The 17781-nt window shown below is 40.3% G+C and overlaps 1 protein-coding gene across 5 annotated transcripts in view; it reads left to right on the forward strand.

Moving 5' to 3' along the window:
• KATNIP (katanin interacting protein) overlaps positions 1–17078 on the forward strand; it is a 56345-nt gene extending 39267 nt beyond the window's left edge. For 4 of the 5 annotated variants that reach the window (XM_015642668.3, XM_015642666.3, XM_015642667.3 and 1 more), the window contains 9 exons: positions 1953–2118; positions 5273–5430; positions 5725–5789; positions 6135–6245; positions 8052–8191; positions 10981–11082; positions 11742–11902; positions 14238–14335; positions 15626–17078. In XM_015642668.3, coding sequence (XP_015498154.1) covers positions 1953–2118; positions 5273–5430; positions 5725–5789; positions 6135–6245; positions 8052–8191; positions 10981–11082; positions 11742–11902; positions 14238–14335; positions 15626–15681 — 1057 coding nt within the window. In that variant the 3' untranslated portion in view covers positions 15682–17078. The remainder of the gene's footprint in view (positions 1–1952; positions 2119–5272; positions 5431–5724; positions 5790–6134; positions 6246–8051; positions 8192–10980; positions 11083–11741; positions 11903–14237; positions 14336–15625) is intronic. The other variant, XM_015642669.3, reaches the window with a different exon arrangement.
• Positions 17079–17781: the final 703 nt, after the last annotated feature.

A 17781-nucleotide genomic window follows, 5' to 3' on the forward strand; every position in this document is an offset into this window, starting at 1 on the left:
TGGGGAATTGCACAAATAGGTGCCATTCTTTTGGCCACTTTGCAGCACTTTTTTTTGGCAAATCTAATGAAGTTTTATTCATTGACAAGTATATTTCCTCAGATTAACTTGTGCATCTACATGGCAGCAGTATAGAAATTGTAGGCTGTAGATCTGGAGAGGACTTGGCATTTGGATGTTATTGAAGCTGCATCCTGTTGTTTCTGAGTCATCTCTCCATTTGAAAGGGTATTTTTGGTTGTAATCCTGTCTTGCTGGCATGTTTATGGGCTGTGACCAGGCTTATGAATTAGGACTTGTCTTTTCAAAGGCTCTGGAGTCCTCCTTAGAATGTTGTATTTATCTCCATGCACACTAACTCTGTTGTTTGTAATTTCTGCTAATCTGACAAATGCAGATATCAACCTCACTTGTGTGTAATTCCTTGTTCCTTCTGCCATCTTCTATCAAAATCTCCTCTGTAGGCAGTTGCTGATCTAAGAAATCTTCCCATGACATCCCCTGTGATGAACAGATTCTGGTGGGGGAGTCTCTCCAGACCCCACCCTGATGGACCCAGATGCAATGAATTAATTTACTTTTGTTGTTGGTGCCTTCTCCTCTCTGAATGCTCCTTTTGCAGCCTAGTGATGTGTTGATCCTACAGAATTTTTGGCAAGCTTTCAGCTCCTGATGTATTTGAGGCATTTTATTTCTTGCATCTTTTGCTTGCTAGCCTTCAGACTCTTTTTTTGGCCTGTGCATATGCCTTTAACCTTCCAGAGTTTATGAGTCTATCAATTTAGGGCTTTTTTGATCATGAATATTGCTGAAAGGTGGTTCATAATAACTTTGTTTATCCTGCTACTGAGCCAGGCTGGCTTTGAGTTTTCAAGTCCTCCTTCTTTCTAACATCTTTCTTAGAAAGTGGGTTATATTTTTAATTTTTTTTTTTTTTTTTACATTCTTGATTGTTTTGCTGGAGAACTTTTTTGGGCACAAGAAATAGAGTCTCTTTTGGCTCTGGATATTCCTGCAAGCATGTTGAATTTGAGTATATTGCAGTGCTCTCAGCTGTGGCATTTGGAATAGGTCCCGTGTACTATTCAAGACCAAATCAAGAATTATCTCTTTTCTCATGGACTCCCTAATCAGTTCCTCTATGGAAGAGCCATTATTCAAATCTTTTTCTTTAAGGAATTGCCAAGTCTGGCATTCATTCTTCCATTAAACTTTTAAATAAATAGTAAGTATAGACTTACTTTTTTTGGCAGTGTACCAAAGTAATTACAGTGGAAAATTAATTCATGTTTCCCTTTACTCCATCTCTGTATGGCACAGTTTGTGGTAGAAGAATATAATGTCAGAAAATACCAGATTTAACTTTGTTCAGTCAGCCTGAAGTCTGTGCTGTGATGAAAAGACATTGTCCTGCTGGTTGGAAGATAGCAGGGATGTGCCTAATTGTGGCCACGAGGGATGTGAGCAAGCCCTGGTCCTGCTCAGGGTTCTCCAGCTGCCATCCAGCTCCTCCTGGGATCCAGCAGAGCTGTGTTGGCATAGAAACACCCTGCAGGGTGCCAGATACACTGCTTTGGGCGTGGAGCTGCCTTAATAAATTGCATCGTGGCTGGGTTTGAGTTCTGCCTTCAGCCACTTGGCTGCAAAGGCAATTGAGGTTTCCTTTGCCTGTCCCTGTTCACACAGGGAAAACCTAAGGATTTTGCTGTTTTTCCTTAAGCAGACCCAACTAAAGAAAATGCTGTGTTTTTTCTCCCCCCACTGCCTTTAGTTCAATATTTGCATGCTATTTTTGATGTTTTCCATGCTTTTAATTGGGTGCACAAGGACACAAGAAGCTCTGGAAGGTGGAAGTGGCATCTAGAATGAAATGAACCCTAGGAAAGTCCCTGCTTTTGATGAGAGAAGCCAGCTTTTCCTTTTGTGCAGCTAATGGACTTTTCTCTTTGTAGGTTAATAGATGGGACTAATATCACAGTGGAGGATGACCATATGTGGCTCATTCCCTTCTCTTTTGGAGAAGATCATCTGCTCACAATCCATTTTGATAAAACTGAAAGCATTGCAGGGCTTCGCTTTTGGAACTATAATAAATCTCCAGAGGATACCTACAGAGGGGTAAGTAAAAGAAAAGGAGCACTGCCAGCAAAAATATACAGCATTGGAAAATTGGTAGTGTGATGAATGAATATAGCTGCCTTAATGGAACACCATAAATCTTTCTAGATTGTCTGAGGCTGAATTTTGTGGCAGGTATAATGCATTCCTGTCTCCACAAACAGCAGATAGTAAAAAAAAAGCCAGAGATGGCTTAAAGAACTCTTCAAAACTGATTTTTTTAAGAGACACATACAATAGCACATATTATTTTCAGGATATATGATTCTGAAGTGGTATCTTCTCAATATCTTGTATTTAGACCTGCTGTATGATTCTGTGTTTCCTGAAATGCAGGGGATGATATGAGGGAAACTTTTCCAAATAAATTCTGTTTAGTTCAGGCTCAGAAGGCCACTCACTCAGTACTGCCTTTTCCAGGAACAGTCTTGTGAAATATTAACATTTAATAAAGGGAAAGTTGCCACCTTCAAGCAGTTTGGCTAAAATAATTTAGTTAAAATTATCTGATATAAATTCTCTCTTATTTCCAAATTGCCTGGTTTTTATTTTTTTTCCAATACTAAATTTTTGGGATTGACAATTGACACCTAATGGAGATTATTTTATAGCTTTTCACTCTGAATTTGGCTGCCCCTTCTTCCTCTGCTGTACTTACACATGTAATGATAACACTTATAATGATAATGAACCAGAGGTTGCTGTTCATTGCACAAAAGTTTAGGAATCCACCTGTTCCCAGATTTTCCACCCCAAAAGGCAACTGTTACCCTCTCCATGTCCAAATTCAGGCAATAAATAAGAATAAAAATGTTGGCACGTATTAAACTGGAGAGAGGACAGAAAGGATCTTCCAATTAAATCCCAGCTGATCCAGAGATTTGAGCAGAGGGCCCTGGTTTTGTTCTCCATCACATTTGCCCAGCACCTTTCACACATGGCAGGGTTCTGGAGCATTTTGAGCTTTACCATCTAAATATACCCCCTATACAAATGAGGGCTTTTAGTGACATTTGTGTCCTGATTTCAGCTGGGATAGAGTTAATTTTCTTCCCAGGAGCTGTGTTTTGGATTTAGAGTGATAATAACGTTGGTAACTTACTGATAGTTCAGTTGTTGCTGAGCAGTGCTTATTAAATCTCTAAATTCTAACGTGGAATTTGGTCTCTGGAGGCCAAACCAAGAAAAAAAAAGGTGTATTTTCAGCAGTTTACTTGGCTAGGTAGGAAAAAGAAGTGAGTCTGATACAGGTCTCTACCTTCATGAATACTGAAAGTCCCTTAAGAGTTAGTGGATCCCACTTAAAGGAGGAGCCCATACCTGCAGTCCTATAAAGCAATAAAATAAATTATTTGGAAAACAAAAGATGCAAGGTCCCCTGGGCCACAGGAAAGGAGGTTTTAGGCTGTTAACCCGGGGCATCCTTACATCTGTCTCTTGAAGTATTTCTGCTCCTTCTAGGAACCAGTCCCTGGGTGTGAGATGGAATGATTTGCTAGGCAGCTGCAGGCTGGGGGATTCTATTCACAGCTTTAGTGTGAGAGGGTAATGGCAGTGACTGTCAGAATGAAGACTTGGGTGCTGCTTGCAGCTCTGTGAAAAATCACCTTGTGAGAGCTTTGTTATGCCATTTGTAAAATGCAATATGTGACGGCTGAGTGCCTCCTCAGATGATGAGAATTACTTAGAAATGAGGGCTGTAAAGGGCACATAAATATAAGCAGCTGTGGTATAATAAGAAAGATTCCATCTCTGGCTCTCCAGACTTCCCATTTGCTACGTGTTTCCGCTTAGGAAAGTGTATTTCAGTGGATTTCTCACTTCCTCTCCTTAGCCTGGCAGACTTATTCAGCTGGATAGCAGCATGCAGAAGAGTTTCTCATATGAAAAAGATGTTTCCTTTATTTGATCCCAAGTGTATTAAAGATGAGGCCAGAAATAGTTATTTCTCCACATTTGGTAGTCATACAAACATTCCCACCTAATTAATCTTCATGGAAATGAACTGAGCCCCTCCTACAGTCTAGCACAAACTGGTACTTAGTGCAAGACCCAGGGCAGTAAATGCTGCTTGTGATGAACATTAAGTTATATTTAACATGTTAGAGAGCAAGGTGCAGTGATTGAATGGTTCTGTGCTTGGGATCATGGATACAGCTCCACATGGTTCTGCTGGGGGAGGGTGAAGGGCCAGGACTCCTGCATCATCTGAATAAATGTGCCTGAATTATTCACTTTAATCTCCAGAGGAGATTGGATAAGGTGTGCTTAATTGTCTCTGTCTGGTACAGGTACCTTTTTCTTTATTCATATGCCCTGAGGTTACACGTAGCCCTGCCCAGCAGAGAAGTTTGTGTGGTTCTGGAGAAGTCCAAGTGCCACCTGCCACAAAGATAAATAGAACTGCTGAAATGCAGGCTGCTGCAAATGCAACAGAAACACCAAAGTCTCCTCTGGAGAGAGCACCAGGCTGTGGGATTTCTGGAAGGGTGCCCCCAGCCAGGGCTGGGCAATCCCAGCTGATTTAGCAGAGCATTCAGGTGCATGATGTCTCCTCAGATTCCCTTTGTGACATGGGCTGACTTGAGAACTGAGCATTCCCATTCTCTTGGTGTGTGCAAACACTGCTGCAGGCTCAGGAATCAGAGGGTTGTTTAGGTTGGGAAAGAGCTGTAAGATCATCATGTCAAATGCAAACTTCACACTGCCAAGGCCAACACTGACCCATGTCCCCAAGTGCCTCATCTACACCTCTTTGAAATCCCTCCAGGGATGGGATCTCCAGCACTTCCCTGGACAGCCTGTGCCAATGCTTGACCACCCTGTCTGTGAAGAAGGGCAGCTTCAGTTTGCTGAGATCCAGTGCCACACAGTAATTGAAGGATCTGTCAATACTTTTTTTAGTATTTCCTCCCCCAGATCCTCATCTCTGCCATGCCCATCAATGCCAGTGATGACATGGACACTATGGATTGCAGCTGGTATCTGCTGGGTTAGGCTTTCTTTTGCCAAAGGAAGTCACACTCTAGAGGAATGAAATAAATACAGCTGAATGAAATCATTTCAGTCTCTGAAGTGAATGGAATTGTTTGCAGTTATTTTAATGTAAGTCATGTCATGTCAGGTAATCTTATGTTTTGTTCTTTTAAACCAGGCTAAGGTGGTCCATGTGATGCTGGATGGGCACAGCATTTCCCCCCTGGAGGGCTTCCTTATCCGCAAGGGACCAGGCAACTGCCACTTCGACTTTGCTCAAGAAATTCTGTTTCTTGACTATTTGCAGCCCCAGCCAGCTCCTAAAGTACACAGGAGGTAAAACAGGATGTCTTTGTTGTCTGAACCACAGAGTGATTTCTCTTCACTCTTGTAGTGTCATTTCTCATTGGCTGTTGGAGCCATCTGTGTGAGGCTCCTGGATGAAAACATGGAGCAGAGCAGAGCTTCACTTGGTTTTAACTCTGACCAGATTTCACTGTGGTCTGAGGGGAGTCTGGTCCATCTCTGGTGGTGTCTGTGGAAATTTGGTTCTTTTTGTTTGTCCTCTTCTTTTCTGAATGAGCCAAGGGTACATATAAAACCTGTTTTGCCTTGGTTTTTTATTGGCAGGACTGCTTCAAGAGCACTGGAACAAGCCAGTATGGACTATGAAGCACCACTAATGCCCTGTGGTTGTATCCTTCCCTATCATCTTCCTTGCCACATGGAATATTTAAGAGTTACATGCTATGGTTAGGAGTCCTGAGCTTTTTGAATGCAACAATTTCAGGTGCTTTAAGGTATGACCAAGATACCAAGAATATGGGAAAGGCTACCATAAAGTATGGCTCAAGAATAAATCAGTGAAACATCATTTTCAGGCCTGTTTTCAGATCCTCTGGTAGCTTTTTCTCCTGAATTGCAAATAAGAGCATCTGACATTGTGGGCTGCACAATCATTTTTCAAACTGCAGATTAAATAGTCTGTTAGGACAAAGCTTCTGTATTGATATTTTCCTTAATAGCATTTTGCTTGTTAGTTATTTTCCAGTTCCAGCTCCTGACGAGTTGGGGTGATCCCTACTACATTGGTTTGAATGGGCTGGAGCTGTTCAATGAACATGGAGAACAAATCCTACTGACTGAAAACAGTATCCTTTGCACCCCTGGCTCTGCTGATGCACAGTTTATTGTGTAATATAATATAATATAACATAATCCCTGGCAAATTGTCACAGGGCATCACTTCCACATTGCCAGTTCGTCTGGGATAAACTCTGCTCTGTTTCTCTGTATTTGGGTGATGAATCTCTTTTCCAGATGTTTTTGTGGCTTCTGTATACTTCCAGAACATTTCTTCTCTCAATGGGACACACCAACAAAGCAGGACAAAGTTAGAGAAGGGAAGGCTTAAGAAGGGTGTGGTATTTTCTGCTCTTCACATTTCTTCTATGGTGGGGAAGGACCAGAAAGTTTGCTGAGCTATAAATTCGTAAGAAAAGATGGAGTTCAGTGCTTTTTTTTTTCTTTTTTCTTTTATGGAATCTTTCATTGTGCCCCAAGAAAGAAATTTTTCATAACTCTTGCTCTGGAGATTGAGGCTGTTCTAGACAACCAATACAGTCAGTAAGATCAGGGCTGAGAGTCTGAATGTGAATCAGTGTTCCCTGGATATCCAGCAGAGGGAATGAAGGGCATGTTGGGAGGATGGATGTTCATCAAGGTTACACTTTGTGTTCTGTACCAGTTAAGTCTTTCAAGAGCTGAAAGCTTCATACCCCAACATACAACTTCCATAGTTCAGGTACACAGAAGGAACATTTTTTAGCCCCTGGAAAGAATAAATAGCACAAATGCTGCTGGAATTGTTTGTCTCTAAGGATCCTCACTGCCTAATAAACAGGGAATTAAATGAAATAAATGCTTTTTCCCAAGTGCTATTTTGATTTTTATCTTGCATGATACACCCCGAACTCAAAACATTTATAATGGACAGGAAGCATTTTGAAATTGAGAAGTGGTAACAAATTGTCTTGAAAAACCAGGGATCTTTAACTGACCTGGTGCAGCTCTACAGTGCAAAACAGTGCCAGGTAAAGAATCCTCAGCTCCTTTTGAATGATCACCTGTTCCTGCCTGTGCAGTTGTGTGTGGGATGTATTAGGATCCCAAAAGGGCATATTTATCTTGGTGCAATATTTAATGTGATAATTCACAACTGAATCAAGCTTTTCTTAAACACGTGAGGCATTGCTGTGTCATTCCTTCAATTCTTTATAAACACTTACAGACTTTTAGAAAGCACAACAGGGGGAAATTATTGTCCCTCAAAATGGATTGCTCAGGATTTATAATTCTGAAGACACTGTCATTCATCCCCATTTCTTTGAATGTTTTTAACATTCATATATGTTTTTAATGTAAATGTTCTCTTACAGAGAAAATCTGGTTCAATGGGAATTTCATCTTTCCCTCTCAAAGAAATGAAAAAAGGGTTTATTACACAGTTACTGATTTTTGCCACAAACCTTGAGCAACTTAAGCAAAACCTAGTCTGACTGATGACTGCCTCCTCTAAAGACACTCTTCTTGAAGATAGGTTTTATATAATGAATTTGCACAAGTTTATGATAAAAATATGTGACTTTGTCACTAAAAAGATGGGAAATGCCTATTCTTGATAATGGAAATTTATTGATGAAGTCATAAGTACAAATCTGAGAATAAATTGAATGCAGCAAGTTACTTAATTCCTATTTTGATAATAAATTGGAGCACCAGAATATCTAAGGATTGTCCTGCTTTTAAATATGTGCCCCCAAATTCCTCAGCTATGCAATCCTGTCAGTACTGCTAAAAACTCACTCATGGAGTTGGGAAGAGCATAAACTTTTAAATACAGTGTTTCTCAAATATCCCTTTTTGTGTTATTTATGCTTAAAAGTTTTTTTTCCCAGATATTGCTGCTTTTCCAGATAGTGTCAACATTTTAGATGATGTATCTGGAGACATCCGGACTCCAGACAAGCTGATTGACAGAGTGAATGACACCACTGATGGCAGGCACATGTGGCTGGCACCAGTTCTTCCTGGTTTGGTACATTTTCCATTTTCCTTCTGTTTTAGTGATGTGTGTGGATGGAACTGGAAGCATGGAGGAAAGAGGAAGCATATAGAATTCATAGCTAAATTTGGTATTAGTAACAGATGCTAAATCACTGCTGTTTAGAAGTTGTTTTTATTGCATTTTATTTTATTTTATTTCTCTGCATTGCAAAGGCAGCAGCAGTGGTGGTTTCCCAGGTTTGTAATCTCCTCTCTCCAAGGGACAACAGCAGAAGATTTTCCAGAGATGGTTTTTGAGTCACTGTGACAAAGATACTGAGGAAGGAGTTCTGTGCAATAAACACCTTTCTGGTGCTTTTAAATTCATTTTTACAAAATGCAATGAATGTTGTTCCAGCAGTGAGAAATTATTTTTTAATCTCATGATCTGTGTTGAATTCAAATTCGTAGATTAGGGATGGCAGACTTAATATTTCATGTCCTAAGGCCACAAATGATTCAGCCCTTTTACAAGTCCCATGTTTAATAGCTGGGATATCAAAAATCTAAACAGGAAAAGTAGATAAAATTAGATGACTTCTGACCTTGTTTTGGGAAAGGACATTTTTTAGGGACCCATAATGGACATAATTAAGGTGGTTTTATTTCTTAGAAGAGAATGGATTTAAAAAGAAAACAAAGTATAAACCCAACATGTGGTAAATTATCACTTTCTCTGTTGGCGAAATCCTCACTCCAGATGTTGCAGTTACTAATTAGGATATTAAAAGTGAGGAATTGTTAATTTATATCATGATGTGTTGTATCATGAAGGGTTATAATTAAGGTAAAGCTTTTAAGTGTACTTGGGAATAGTGAGCACTTGCATTTCCTAGGCAAGTGGAAACTCTGTGTGATGCTTGAGGCTCCTGCTGTGCAGATCCCACACCTCGAATCCTGGGAATTTGATGGGATGCTCAGATGTCTCTTATAATAGGATGACAGATTGATTTGACAGCCATCTGAGTGTGCTCATGTCCTTACAACAGACACCCTTGCAGAAGCTGTTTCACTTGGGAAAAAGGAAAATAACATGCCCTGGAGTTCTCTCTCTCTGTGTTGTTCTGCCTGACACCAAAGTAGTGCAGAAGAGCACAAAATACCAGTATTAAAGGGTAAATTGATAATGTGTGAAATGCAGGAGGCAGAAGCAATTTAATGGTGTTTTCTGTCCTTGAACTGTAGCAAATGACACCTCTGTAAGATCCACAGAGTATTTTTCCCTCCTCCATCTTCCCTGGGATGGTTGTTGAGCTGGGAGGTGCTGGATGGAGCCATCAGCCTATTGCTGAACCAGAGCTTGTGGATGCTCCCATCCTCAGTGCAGGCTGCCTGGAAAGCTGCATTAACTCTTTGATGTTCTGGAAGCTTCAAAAGCTTGAAGGGAATTGGTATTATAGCCTTTCTTTTCCTTCCTAAATGCCTTTTCCTTTTTTAAATCTAAAAGTGGTTTCATGTTGTTCAAATGAATTTCTTACATAAGCAGAATTTGAATTATTTGTTCTCCTGTTACTGATTATCATTTTATTTGTTTGTTTGAATGGATTTGATCAAATATATAATTTTCTGTGGGACTAACAGTTATTGTTGGAGACAATGCTCTAGTTGTCTCATGGAAAATCACAGATGCAAACATTTCTATTAATCCAATCTACCTTTCTTTCTTCACTAAAAAAAACCCCAGCATAATGATTTAATATAACCTACAGTATCTTCTCTAGTACATCAAAGGATTAAAACTTCAGAGGATGCTAAAGATGAAGCTTAAGATATGTTGATCCAAAGTTGATATAGTGGCTCATAAAAGGAAAAGCATGGAATTAACTGTAACAGGCAAGATTGGTTTCCTGCCTGCCTAATCTTTGGTCTTAACATCTTGACATTAACGTCACTGGAAGGCAGATGAATAATATCTCAAGCAGTAATTGTTTAGCAAGCATCTGGAGGATTGTCTCTAAATTCCTGGTAGTATAACTCATACAAAAATTGCAGAATTTCTGCAATAGATTTCAGGGTGTACAGGGGAAGTTTTAGTCTTGAAAACAGAAAGGTGGAATCTGTTTGTATTTGGTACAAAGAGATGGGATGGAATAGAATAAAATCATTGATTCACAGAGTGGTTTGGGTTGGAAGGGACATTAAAGCTCATCCAGTCCTACCCCCTGCCATGGCAGGGACACCTTCCACTGTCCCAGGCTGCTCCAAGCCTTGTCCAGCCTGGCCTTGGACACTTCCAGGGATCCAGGGGCAGTCACAGCTTCTCTGGGCACCCTGTGCCAGGGCCTGCCCACCCTGCCAGGGAACAATTCCTTCCCAATATCCCATCCATCCCTGCCCTCTGGCAGTGGAAGCCATTCCCTCTTGTCCTGGCAATCCAGGCCCTTGGAAATTGTCTCTCTCCATCTTTCTTGCGGGCTCCATGTGGAGTAGAACAGAACAGAGGAGGTACCAGCTTGTCTCATCCCTAAGGACATGTCTGTATTTGGTTTATGAAATACTCATTAAAAGTGTCTTTATGCCCTTCCTCCAATTTCCAGGCAGTCCAGGATGACAAGGATGCTCTAGAGCTCATCTTCTGTGCTTTTGATAGCAGCTGTGGGGTAGAGCCAACATCTGGGAATTATCAGCAGAGATGATAGCTGAACTTCCATCCTCAGCATCAGTTATCTCTCCTCCAGCTATACCTCTTTAAATATGAACCTCTTTTGATGTAACATGCATGAGAATTTAATTTCTTTGGGGAATTTGTGCTGTTAAATATAAATTAATTCTCTTTTACAGGTGAATAGGGTATATGTCATTTTTGATGTACCTACTACCGTGTCAATGATCAAGTTATGGAATTATGCCAAGACACCTCAGAGAGGTGTGAAGGAGTTTGGTGTAAGTAATTTTCCTGTGCATTTTGTATGTCCTGGTGACTCAGCTGGCTCCATTCTGTACTTGTTCTGACAGTTTGTTGAAGTGTGATTCCATGTAATCTCAAAGGATGGGATTCATCTCATTTAACTCTGCATTTAATATTAAAATGACTAATCTATGCCAGTCATCTGTCCTCCCTTTTTTTGTCCAGGGGAAGAAAACTTTATCTGATTTTTGTCTTAGATAATTGTCTTAAGTCAGGATAACACTTGCCTTTTTCCACTGACTGTAGAGTAGGCCTAGAAGACTAGTTTGAACTACACCACCCAAGTTTTAGACAGCTGAAGTGAGGTGAGATTCATTAATTCCTAGATTTAAGAGTGATTCACTCCAGTGAATAGAATGGCAATTATGTAAAACACAAAATACGTTTTTAATTACCTACTTGAAAGCTGCATTAAAAAACATCAGTGACAAGATAAAAAACTTGGGGAGGAAAAAAAAAAATCATACTCCAGCAGCAAATAGAGAGAAATGGAAGTTTTAAGGAACAAAAGCTAAATTAATGACTGGATTTGTGAAGCAAATAGAGAAAAATGCTTTCTAGTTAATTGCTGGAGACAACTGCTGGAAGCAAGGCCTGATTTCTGATGGATTTTTGGTTTATTCAATGTTTGTAGCTTCTGGTGGATGATTTGCTGGTGTACAATGGGATTCTGGACATGGTGAGCCGTGTGGTGTCAGGCATCCTCCCCACGTGTGACCCCGTGGTGCCCTACCACACCATCCTCTTCACGGATGACGAGAGGATTTGCCACCAGGAGAGGAGAACTGTTATCAGGTATGTGAGTGGATCTTGGCTGGGACAAAGAATCTTGCCTTTAAAAACTGGTTTGATGTGACTGATGTCAGCAGTGTGTGTATTGCTGAGGAAAATTCCCTTCCAGAGCATCCCTGGCCTCACTTGAGGAGGAATAAGTAGATTTTTAGATATGAGGACTAAATTACCAGCTTTGTTTGCAAGCATCTTTTAGCACTTCCTGGTATTCATGATTTATATTTACATCTGTTTTCATGAAAGCTTGAAAACACAAAATAAAAAAGTTAGGCTTCCTCAGAGAAGGATTAATAAATCCCAATGATATTGCATAGAGGGAGAAAAAATAGTTAATGAAAAAAAACAAGCATCAAAATTAAAGAAAATAAACTCCTCTGACTTGACACAGATGCTAATTAAGGAGCCAGAATTCTACTATTTTATAAACAGTCTAAAATAATGACTAAATTCTAAAATGAGAAATGAATTGCATTTGGGGGAATGACGCTTTGAAACCACTAAGTTGGCAATCTCATGGAGAATGTGATGAAATGCAGTGAAAAATGCACTTATATTTAGAAGGTCAGCATTGGTAGGGTCTAAAAAACAGTCCCTAGCAAGGAAAGTAAAGATTTGAAAGAATAATTTATTTTAAATGGGATTGAAAAACGAAAAAAATAAAAATTTATAGAAATGAACACTTTCTTACATGTTGGACAGCTGACAAATAGAATGTTTTGCACATTTATCACTTGGGAAAAAAGGCAAATTTTGCATGGATAAATGGTGTGTGATCCACTCAGAAAGATATTCAAACATTTAGAAATAAGCAGAAGGAACATGAGATGCCCTGAATAAAGACAGAAGTTCACATTTGCCTACAGTGTTTGTTTTCTTGTGTTTCCCTAAAGCATTGGCTTTTGTCTACTGGGTCCTGCCAGAGGTTAAATAAATTATTATTGTTTGGATGGGTTGTGTTGGACTCATGTTTTTGTATGAGTGGCTGTGTTGTCATGGTAAAACTTGGAGGTGAACAATTTCTTTAAGTGAAAAAGTCACTGAAATGAAAATGCCTTGAGGAAATAAAAGTTTTGAGAACATTTTCAATGGGATAGAAAAAGAAGGAGGATGGGAAATGAACCTTTATTTTCCTCAGCTTCAGATCTTTCTATGAGTAAAATGATTTTATTGGAACCAGGGAGGCACCAGCTGTAATCACAGATCTTTTTCACATAACTTCCTTTGCACATATTTATAAGACATATGTCCTTTGATCTGCTTTAAAGAGGAGTTTTTGGGGTCACAAACACTGCATAGTCTCTTTTTCAGTCGAGAACATGCTGAGCCTCTTCTCTTCCAGACTTCTGTGCAGGAGTTTTCCTGCTCTTTCTTCCCAACCTGGTCTGCAATCATCTTTTCTCTCTTTTTTCCCTCCCACCCTACTAAAATACAGGGTACTTCAGCAGCAATGGAAGACCTGCTGGATAATATCCCTTCATTTAAAAATGCTCTGCAGCTTTTAGGTGTTGCTGCTTGTGATGTTGGTCTGTTCTCTTTCACACAGCACTGTTCAGTATTTTATGAACTCGAACTTGAGTCTGATATTATCATCAATAGTGTAAGTTTTGGTTTGCTTCAGGTTTGGCTCTCCTGCTTCACTCTGACAGTTTGAGAGACATTACATTTTTCTTCAGAAATAGAAACCCATTTTGTGCAGTATTTGGAGAGAAAAGAAAAAATACACTTCTTTTATTGCAAAGGCACAAATGGGTTCTTTTTTGTGAAATGTGAAAGGGAGATGTTATTAGTGATGTTTCCCTTACCTTTCAATTCAGCTCATGTTTTTCCCTGTAATTTGTTTAGTTTAATTTACCTTTGAAGTTATTACTTCTTTCCCAAAAAGAAATGGTTAAAATTTTGCAGCAGCCTGCAAGCAAAACTTGTCACAGTAAATGAATTTTGTTTAGTTCAGAAAAGTTTCAAATAATGGTCTTTCAGAATTACAAAGCAGTGTGGAAGTCCCATACGAGGATTTTTATACCCCTTTGTACAGCTCTGATTTAAAATCTCACTTTGCCTTGTGGTTCAAGCTGTGTAGGCAGGCTTGAAAATTGTAGAGCGAATATGATATTTATATTTGAATGTGTGCCTGAATGAATGGCACTAATTAAAACTGGCAAGAAATCCTTCAGGTGGATGAGGACAGGGTAATTCCTGTGTGGATAATCCTGTGTATTGTGGCTGTGCTGTGGAGCTGTTCAGGCTGCAGGTCTGCAGACATCCTTTCTTTGGTATCCTTGTCCATGACTCTCAGAACTTTTCCCAGTGTTGATTGTTTTGGCCATTGTACTGATTTCAGTCTTTTCAGCAATCATGTGGAGGATCAGGATGTACGAATGATGAATGAAAATGAGATTGTCACCAGCAGCAAAAAGAAACAAGTTGTGGCTGATCCGGGTGAGTTCTGTCTTCCACGTTTTCCTTCTGCTCAATTCCTGCAGACACAGTGTGGATAATGAGCATTGTTCCAGCCCTAAACTGGGAAAAGTGGGAAGTCTAATGTATATTTAGCTCTGCTTTTTCTGTCATAGAAAGACAAACTGCAAATTTCATCATCTGGTGGGTTTCTACTCTGTATCTAAATCTGAAAGGGGATGCTGTGGTTGTGGCTCACAGCACCACAAGTGCAGAAATCCTCAGCAAAGAAGCTGGCTGAAGATAAACTGAAAATGGCTGTTAATTGTGCAGGTTCATTGATAGTTTTTGAAATAATAAGCTCATTGCATCCCCACTGGCCTTTTAAGCAGCTTCAGAGATGGTGCAGATGTGTCTGAGAATCAGCTGCTTGAGCAAACCCAAAATCACAGTGAGTGTAACAAGGGGGAAACCATGTTGACTCTCTTCCTCCCACTGTCTTTCTGGTTGGTCTTTTTGCTTACAAAGTGCTAATTAAAAAGACAACCTCTCTTTTTTCCCAAGGAGAAAGAGTAGATTGTATTTATAGTCTGAAGAGTACCAGTCATTCATTGTAAATTACTCAGAATAGCTCCCTAAATACATCTCAAATTCTTAGCCAAGCTGGTATATTCATGATTGGTTTTCTCTCCTGAGCATGACACTTTCTCCAATTAGTTCTCTAGAAAGTGGTACAGATATTATTTGATGGCTTTTAATAACAGTTCTTTAGGAGAAGGATTTGAAATGCCATTGCCTGTAAAAAAACAGCCTGAAAGTTATTATATTTAACAATACTTGTCAAAAGTATCCTGGACATCTCTGTGCCTGTTGGAGTGGCATCCTGGCTCCCAGAGCAGACTGGCCAGTGAAGAGCAGCTGCCATTGCCATGGCCATCACATCTTTTCCAGCACTGAGGACACAGAGCTTCTGAAGTCACCAGCTGAGGCTGGCCTGTTGCCCTCTGCTCCATGTCCCCTCTGCAGTCCTGCAGAGGATCAGCCACAGAGGGTGTTGATAACACTTTTGTGGAATGATTTGGGCTGGAGGAGACCTCAGGGGGATCCAGCCTCCTACTCAGGCCAGTGTCATCCCTGAATTCACAGCAATTCCATGGGACTGTGGAAAAGCTGGCAGCACTCACTGTCAGTGTCAGAAACATTACTGAGAAGGGTGGCTCAGCTTCCTTCTGGGGTGGGAAGAGAAATGGGAATTTTTGTTCCTCATTTCCATGTTGCATGGCTTCACTGTTAGTGTGCAGTCCTAAAGCAGCTCTTCATTTTCCTCAACAGCTCTGCGCCCCAAAACCTGCATCAGTGAGAAAGGACTGCAGAGGAGGAGAAGATAACGAGGAAAGTCCTGAATGCATCCAGCTCTGAGTAGCTGCAATCCAGATCTCCAAAATATGCATATCCAAATGGAAGATTTTCCATATCTGCTGCTGCTGCTGAACCACCTCCTCTTTTGGGAGGCAGTTTCATTTGCTACAGGAAATTTTCTTCAAAATGAAATCTAAAGCATGAATTCAGTTTCCTGGGGTTTTTTTGGTCATGATCTGTCTGAATTTTCCCCTTTATCTCTTAACTGAAAATCCAGGGAAGAAGGAACATAAAGGAGATGAGAACCTTCCTGCTGACAACTGTTCTGCTAAGTACCAAGAACTTGATAAAGCAGGATTGTGCACAGATTTTTTAGATTACTTCTAAAACTTTTATTCCTAAATCCTAGCTGAATGATCATGAAGATCCTCACTAGAAGGAGGTGTTGCTTTATTTCTGATGCCTGTAAATAGTTCTCTGGGAAATGCACTTATTAGAGGAAATACACTTCAGCTGTCTGTCTCTGGGCATGTTTTGATGCCAGGACTGTCTGTAGGAGCTGACACTGTTTCTGACACCTAGACAGGTTCCACTGGGCTTGCAGAAATGTGATGGATGCTTTTAGGAAGTGGAGATCAGGAATTGGCTTTATCAAGGTATAATAAGTGCATTTCAGCTGTCACCTTTTCATGTTTTGCAGTGAAATAATTATTTCTTTCATCATTTTACTACCATGGAAAAAAGCAAGTGAGGTGTTTTGCCTGGAGTGCCATTGACAGGTGCTCTGCACACCCTTCAGAGTCCTCCTGCTACAGAGCAATGTTTTTCCTCCTATTTTGCCTGAATTTATATGAACAAGGAGGCCATACCTCTGTGCTGCACTAACCAGATGTTGCCAGCAACAGATCATCACTTCTGAGAAATGGTAAATGCCTTTTAATTAGCTGAAGGTAAGGAGAGAAGTGCATTTTTAAACAAAAATACCCTGCACATGTAGTCATTTAAATAAAAAAAACTCTAACCAAATAAATATGCTGCAGGATTTGCTATGCAGATGTACTTTCTGCTGAAAACTTGGTGTTTGTGACAACCTGTAAATCTCTTCTATGGATTCTCATTTTGAACTTGCTCATTCCTGCGATTCTGTGGTTGTTTCTAGAGAGAACTGAATGCTGAAGTCAAGATGGGCTTTTACACATAAACCAGAGATACTGGTGCAGCTCAGTTTAGAATCCAGCTGTGCTGCTTCCCTTTCTGCCCTGCCAGGAGTGTAATATCTTGTATATTTGCTTATTAAAACCCCGCTGCTGTTGCCTGAGCTGAAAGGACACAAGATAACAATGCATTTCCCTGGTTTCTGTGTACTGATGGAACAAAAGAATTAATTTTGTACTAAATACAAACTACTTTACTTTTAAATGTAAAATAGTGTGTGTGAGTACATTGTACTTTGTTTAAGGGTTCTTCCCAAGCTGCACTGACTGAAGAGCTTTCATGTTCTGAGAACTCTCCCCTCGTTTGTTTCTGGTGTAATTCTACCAAAAACCAAGTGCTAATTTTTGCTCCAAATCATATAACAGACAACTCCAAATGAAAAAGAGGAGGAGCTGAGAGGAAGGGTATTGGAAGGGCACAGAGCAGATATTAATGTCTGTGTTTGGAAGGGGAGAGGCTGTAGCAAGGTTTTCAAGGCTTAAGGCACAATCACAGATTTGTCATGTGGGCAATCTCTAGATGGGATGGGGCCTGTCACATTTTTTGTTTTTCTGAAAAAATTGCATTGGCTATGCAGAGAAATGAAATGTGCTGTTTCCTGGCACTGAACAGCATCTCTCTTACTGATCTGAAAAGGTGTGAGGGGGAGAGGACTTGCTGTGCTCACCTGTCTTCCCTGCATCTGTCTGGAGCATCTCAAGTCCTGCGTGGTGGGCTCATGATTTTTCATCCTAATGCTCCAGGTTTTGGAAATTATTGCAGACTATTTGTTTGAGCTCAGATGGGTCACAGCTCTCTGTGTTTCCCTGCCACCAAGTTTTCCTTACCTCAGCTGGTGACTGCAGCCAATTTTCAACACCTTTTTCCCCTGGAAATCTGTTCCCAGTGGAGCTGGTCAGAGTGGACATTTACCA

The sequence above is a fragment of the Parus major genome, chromosome 14, assembly GCF_001522545.3.
Source record: "Parus major isolate Abel chromosome 14, Parus_major1.1, whole genome shotgun sequence".
NCBI classification, from domain to species: domain Eukaryota; kingdom Metazoa; phylum Chordata; class Aves; order Passeriformes; family Paridae; genus Parus; species Parus major.